General features: G+C 32.2%; 1 protein-coding gene across 1 annotated transcript; it reads left to right on the top strand.

Annotated features, from left to right (window-relative positions):
- The first annotated feature begins 84 nt into the window (after nt 1–84).
- On the top strand, nt 85–6208 carry LOC112464263 (beta-galactosidase-like). The gene is made up of 10 exons (XM_025031139.1): nt 85–563; nt 2378–2550; nt 2757–2907; nt 3092–3155; nt 3817–3911; nt 4287–4517; nt 4598–4769; nt 4901–5022; nt 5172–5573; nt 5751–6208. The coding sequence occupies exons 1-10, from the start codon at nt 483–485 to the stop codon at nt 6141–6143; spliced, it is 1884 nt and encodes a 627-aa protein (XP_024886907.1). The 5' UTR covers nt 85–482; the 3' UTR covers nt 6144–6208.
- Nucleotides 6209–7351: the final 1143 nt, after the last annotated feature.

Raw genomic sequence — 7351 nt, 5'->3', positions numbered from 1 at the left:
TATACAAAAGAACCCGAGCAGCACAAACAAGTTCGCCAACGGTTAGGTTGGCCACTATAGATTCTACAGCGGCCAACCGCTGGTCAACTTATTTGTGCTGCTCAGGAAGTTTCTACTTTATTGCAAAATAATCGCCAAGTATATATCTTAAGGATATTACCGTACAAGAAACTTTCAGTTGAAATTTGTGTGTGAAATAAGTGCGTTGCTTAAAAATTCAGTACAATGTTTTGGTGACGTTTTTCGAATTCGAAAGTATACGCATGCATACTTGCACGATATCGAACCGATACTTGAGTAATAGTGTGACCGAAGAACGTGTATCTCTCCGATGATAAACTTTAAACGTCAATTGTCTGACGTATCTTAGGCACGCCGTCAAATCCGTCAAATCATCAGTGACGCGCGAGCGTGGATAGTGCATTAACAGCCGCATAGAAGAGTGCAACTGAAGTACCTACGACAAAAAGATTTATTCAAAAATGTGGTCATTGACGACTCTGCTTGTGACAACTTTGGCATTCGGTAGCGCTATATCGAAGACAGTTAACTTACCGAGTAACGTATGTTGAATGCTATCTATTGTATAATTTTTTTATATTTTATATGTTCAATATATACATATATATATATACAAATCTACAATTTTGCGGTACGCTACTATTCGTTTCCTCTGAAATATATAATAGATTTTCCTTCATTTTCTATTTAATTAAAATTTTTAATTAATCTACACGGAGAAAATTTTATAGTAAATATTACTATGGTGTCGCACTAGCTGCGGACCATCGAGGAATTTTAAGTTAAATTACTATGTTTATGGTAAAAATTACGTTATTTAATCGTTTTTAAAACAATAATTATAGTATTTTACCTTGAAGTTCCTCGATGGTCCGCAGCTAGTGCGACACCATAGTAATATTTACTATAAAATTTTCTCCGTGTATAGATCAATGTTTAAAAGAATTCTTATATATTGAAGGTTTCCACATATTGTCTTATTAACAAATAAAAACATCTATTTGCATTACATTTTAATTTCCTGAAATTAAAAACATTGGGGCAACGATATTAACTAATTAAAATAATAATCAAATAACTTCATCTAAATTTGTTTGTATATAAATATACGGCACATAAATGTACAGATGTGCCAAAAGCGGATAAAACTGTAGCAAGAAAGCAGATAAATATAGTCTGTCAGTTGATACTGATTGCTTAACCGGAAATAACGGTGGCAACAGTTTTAGAAAAAGAGAAAGAGTTTTGAAATAGAGAAATTCTCTAACTTTTTTGAAAGATAAATAGGATTTTGCAGGTTGCTTTTTTATCCCAGGTTACTTTTTTAAATTAAGAACAAAATGTCAATCGGAATTCTTAAAATTGTCGATACCGTTTAGAAAGTAAAAATAATGTATTGAATAGGATACCACATTTGATTTAATAAAATAAAATACAACATTGGTTCATGCACAATTCGTACATGAAGTACGTTCGCATATAAATCATAAAATTTGAATGCAAGTCATAAAGATAAAGATTGATTCTGACCGATTGACAATTGTCCTCGACCTCGTATCACAGATATAGTCATCGCTGATTCAATGGAACTGAAATGTTACTTGAATTTAAATTCATTTTTTACATAGACATATAAATGAACGTGTATTTGTATTTAAAGCGTACTAAACCTTTATGATCTTTTCATGACCTTTTTAACTAAAAGGATTATTTGATTAAATTTTTTAATGAGGTTTAAAAATGTATTTAAATTATACACAAAATGGTATATTTTGATAAACAAAAGAAGATTTACATATGAAATTACGTACATACATCTATGTATTTATTCGTGTTCTCATTGCGAGAAGCGATAGAAAAATATTACAGAATGTCTGTTGCGTTACTTACATGTTTCTGTGAGAACGTCTTTATCTCTACGATTAACCTATCGGAGTCGGGATAATGATACCGTCTGGTCAAAGTTAGAAGATGAAGAAAGAGACTGATAATCAACTGGCCGTACAATAACCGACCTCAGATGATGACCTTTCAATTACAAATCCGCTAAAGCCAGCTCGAAAAAACATAACGAAAATGATATACATTTATGACACAAAGGACTGCATCAGTAACTTGAATGCCACATTTTATTCTACATAAATTATAAAAGTGCATGACATTAATTGAATCGTGAAATAAAAAATGTATAAAAATAAGCCCAAATTGTCTCTGAAGTATATAATACAAATATAGTAAAATATTGTGTAAAAATGGTTGGATTAGCGATATTCTAGAATATTAACTATTAATTGCATCGCTTTTTATAAAATTATTCTACTTATTGTTAGCAAGAATTTAGAACAAATGATTGCAGGATACGGAATGGCGATACGGTTTCGAAGTCGATTACGAGAACAATCAGTTTTTATTGGATGGAAAACCCTTCCGATATGTTTCCGGTAGTTTTCATTATTTTCGAGCGCCTAGACAATACTGGAGAGATCGTTTAAGGAAAATGCGAGCCGCGGGACTTAACGCTGTCTCCACGTAAGTTAAATCTCGTATTTTTGTAATTTACACGTTTTGTAATTTATATGATAATACAAGATAGTATTTACATTGTTGTGTCATGAATGTTAAGTACATCGATATTAATACGTAATAGATCTTTTAACTGTTTATGAAATTTAAAATAATGTCGCGAAATAATCAACGAATAATTAAATTTGTCTCTGTTCTCTCGCGATAAACAGTTATGTTGAATGGAGTCTTCACGAACCAGAACCAGGTCAATTTAATTGGGCCGGCGACGCAGATCTAGTAAATTTCTTAAATATTGCACAAGAAGAAGATTTGCTCGTGTTATTGCGACCGGGTCCTTATATTTGCGCGGAAAGAGACTTGGTAAATAAATATATACATTAATTGCTTAGTATAAAATTACTGGCGTAACTAGTTGTCTTTTGTCATCTGTTCTTTCATATCTGAGGCAAAACTTAAAAATTTGTCTCTTTACTTTTTTTTTTAATTATATATAGTAAAATTCAAAAAATATTCTATTATCTTAATAATCCTGACATACCTTTAGGGTGGTTTACCGTATTGGTTGCTTCGTGAAGTACCGAATATAAAGTTACGCACAAAAGATGCAGGTAAGCTATAATTCGTTTCACTGGATTATTATATAAAAACATTCTTCGGCCTTTGAAAAACGTTTGCGATTTTTTTATGTGGCAATAAATTTGTGAAGAAATAGAAAATTTACATATTATTGCTTTTATTATGATTTCGGGTATAATATATGCCGTTTTATAATATATGATATTTGTTAAATCAAATGTATTTTATTTCCGCACAAATTGCTCGATATAAAATTGAGATGTCAACCGATTACATTTCGCTACTTTTATGATAAGAGATAAGAATCTTTTTTTTAATTATTTAAATGAGATGCTTATATACAAGTATCAAAGATTACATCAATTTATATTATTTAAAAGAACGTCTTGACGATAAATCGAACCAAATCGTGGTGATGGTGGTCGTATCATCTTGGCGATTATAATGGCCAGTATAGAGTCGATTATTATTTCCATTGTTGTTTATTATTTGACTGGCGAAGTAAAACTGATTTATTTTGTAATAATCATTTTATTTTCCATAATAATTAATTCTTCCTCTTTTACCATTTGTCATATTTCAAATTGATATATTAATGATGCAAAATATATTAAAATATATTGATAAAATGATATTACTACAGCCAATTGTAGAATCCAATTTTATTACTTAAAAATTTATCTGTTTCCACAGATTTTGTGAGATATGCTACATTGTATCTAAATCAAGTGCTGGATAAAGTAGAACCACTTTTAAGGGGTAATGGGGGACCAGTAATTATGGTTCAGGTAACACCTATTTACGAGATTATTAAGAAATGTTATGATTATGTAACTTATGTAATATTATGTTTATCTCTTAAAATATTTATTGCGTTATCAAGATAAGTAACAATTAATATCGCTTCAGACATTATCGCTTTATGATGTTACCTTGTCATTGATGTTATATCACTCTGAGCTGATAACATCAATGACAAGACAAGAACAAGTCAATAACAATCGATAAACAACAATACAGTTGACAATTATTAAAGCAGATTTGAAGAAGTTGAAAAAAATTATCACAGATATGCTTTTTAATATGTTTATCTTCACGTGTCAATTACCAACTTTATTACTATTATTTTAATACTGTTGCCCTAAATTCAATCACAATAATAGATAGAAAACGAATACGGAAGTTACAATGCTTGCGACACGGAGTACACGGACATGTTAAAAGAAGTTTTTGTCAGAAAAATCGGCAATAAGGCTCTTCTGTATACAACCGACGGTAACTCCGCGTCTTTACTTCGATGCGGATTCGTACCTGGTGCATATGCCACCGTCGATTTTGGAACGGCCAGCAATGTGACTAATAGCTTTCAGATTATGCGCCTTTATCAGCCAAGAGTAAGCGATATTGTTTAAGAAATCACTAATTAATTAATTAAAATTAAAATGTTTGATCAAATTTGAAAATTGATGCGTAGGGCCCGTTGGTGAATTCTGAATTCTATCCAGGTTGGTTAACGCATTGGGGAGATATCTTCCAGAGAGTAAAAACAAAAGCTGTTACAAAAACGTTGAGGGAAATGCTTGCTGTAGGTGCTTCCGTTAACTTTTACATGTTTTATGGAGGTACAAACTTCGGTTTCACTTCTGGTTAGTAAACTTTTTATTAATTTCATGAATTGCAGCAAATAAAATTCTGATAAAAATAACATTTTATCGGTGCATATGATGAAATTATATCAGCAAATGTACTTTACTCAACGATTATTATTCCATCACAGGAGCTAATGGTGGGGTAAACGTGTACAGTCCACAATTGACTTCGTACGATTACGATGCTCCTTTGACCGAAGCCGGAGATCCGACAGATAAATACTTTGCTATAAGGGACGTTATCGGTCTCGTACGTAATTTTCTTTGTGATAATACACTATCACATTCTTTGTTTGTTATTACAAATTTCATTTAAAAAATTACTTTTTATTAGTTACCGGAAAACGCATAACAAATATCTATTTTATAAGTCGATTCACGTGCTCTTTGAAATTACAGTATTTGCCGTTGCCAAATATGTCTCTCCCAACTGTATCTCCGAAAGGCAATTATGGTCCAGTGTTATTGGAACCGGTACAGAAGTTGCTCGACAGTCAGTCTCCATTCGCGGTGATCCGGACGACTGGACACCTGCCTAAAACCTTCGAGGCTCTCTCGGTGAATCAAGGATTTGTTCTTTACGAAACGGAATTGCCGTCTCCCTTCTCAGACCCGGCCATCCTGCGAGCAACGACGAAGGACAGGGCGCTGGTTTACGTGGATGATCGACTGTGCGGCACTCTGAGTCGCATGGATAAAATATTTACTCTACCACTGGAGAACCCTTATGGTCGCCACTTGGGTCTACTGGTGGAGAATCAAGGTCGCTTGAATTTTGGCAATGACATTCACGAGTTTAAGGTATCGGAAAAGTGTTAAAATAGAATATAATACGCGAACAACCGTAGTAACAATTTTTATTAATTATTTATTACTTGTGCAAAATATAACAATTTGCGCTAATTTAACGAACGTGGACAAACGCGTGGACGTTTTAGCGTTGAACATTCCGCGATTATTTTTTTTCTTGCATCTCAGGGGATATCGAACGTGACTCTCAGCGGCACTAAGTTGACCACCTGGAATATGACGGGGTACACGTTTTCCGACGTATCCTCTCTCCGGAACATGACAACTATACACATTGAGAGTGGCACTCTGTACAACGGTCCGGTATTTCTGCGTGGACGATTCACGATCTCCGAGCAACCGTTAGACACGTTTCTGGATACCAATGGCTGGGGAAAAGGAGTAGCCTTTGTGAACGGTCACAATCTCGGGAGGTACTGGCCATTGGCAGGCCCACAAATAACCCTGTATGTTCCAGCGCCGTATCTTCGCACAGGCGAGAACGAGTTGATCATATTGGAATTGGAATATGTGTCGCAAACGAGAAAGATGAAGTTTCAAGCCGTACCGAATCTGGGATGAATCTAATTCAGGACTTATTTAATTAAGTGTGACTGTAGGAGTATTATTGGATCACGTACGCTTTTAATACAAAATAAATTTGTATTAATAAATTAATAAAACATATCATAAAATTGTATCCTTTATCTATTTATATAAATCCAATATATATTATAATATATAAATTTAATATATGCATGAATAATTATATTTGGGATATAATAAATCATTTTCACTAAAATTTTAAATATTAAATTAATATTAAAGTTTTTGCATCAACTGAAGTAAAAACAGATAATAATTTGTTATCGCACATGATAACAAATTTGAGTTAGAGTTAAATCTCCGATTCAACATGTGCGACGTATAGCGGCGCAAAAATGTATTTCTTCATTCCGCGCAATTTATCTTTAAACGATAAACACGACTGTGTTTAATATAGTACATTCAATATGTTTAATATATACATTCAATATGTTTAATATATACATTCAATATGTTTATTTTTTTTTTAAGCTGAAGCCTATAAGGTTTTAAAAAATTTTATTCTTTTTTGAAACATTTGTAGGTAAATGTTTTAAGAGATAATTAAGTTCTATAAAACGCGCGTAATTTCTTGCAAGTTAATTAATATATAAAATATAAATCGCTAAATTTAATATCAAGAAAACTGTTTTAATTATTTTATGCGTGTCCTTTTTTAAACCTTATATTTCTATATATCAATCACATATATTAAACTTTGATTATATTTGTATAAGTAAAACGTATGTGTATAGGATTTAATCTATAAATGTGGATATATCTTTCAAAATATTAGTATCTAATTGAAAAAGTTATTAGAGATGAAAATTTAACCTCTTGCCTTTTTAAACGATTTTTCACATCACTGCGCTCACCTATTTAATTTTTTATTTCTATGTTGGGATAATGGATAATGCACGTTAACGCTCGCTAGAGCGTCTTCCGTTCTGTCTATGTCATTTGATAGAATTTTCAATATATAGTTTAAAAAAAAAATGGAATAGTAATGTCATATAGAAACTTGAAAAAAATAAATTAAAATATTTTTTAGCACAAATTTGAATTGAAAAAGTTATTATAGTATATTTTAACATAACCGTTTATTATAACATATAAATGCGCGACAGTTGAATGTAGCGCTCATAGCAACCGCGAGTCACACTTCACACTCCCGTAACCTACGTCACTAGTCACACTCGTGTTTT

The sequence above is a fragment of the Temnothorax curvispinosus genome, unplaced genomic scaffold, assembly GCF_003070985.1.
Source record: "Temnothorax curvispinosus isolate PA1 unplaced genomic scaffold, ASM307098v1 QBEX01014061.1, whole genome shotgun sequence".
Classification (NCBI taxonomy): Eukaryota; Metazoa; Arthropoda; class Insecta; order Hymenoptera; family Formicidae; genus Temnothorax; species Temnothorax curvispinosus.
The sequence above is the reverse complement of the archived record's forward strand: the minus strand, read 5'-3'. Positions and strand labels throughout refer to the sequence as shown.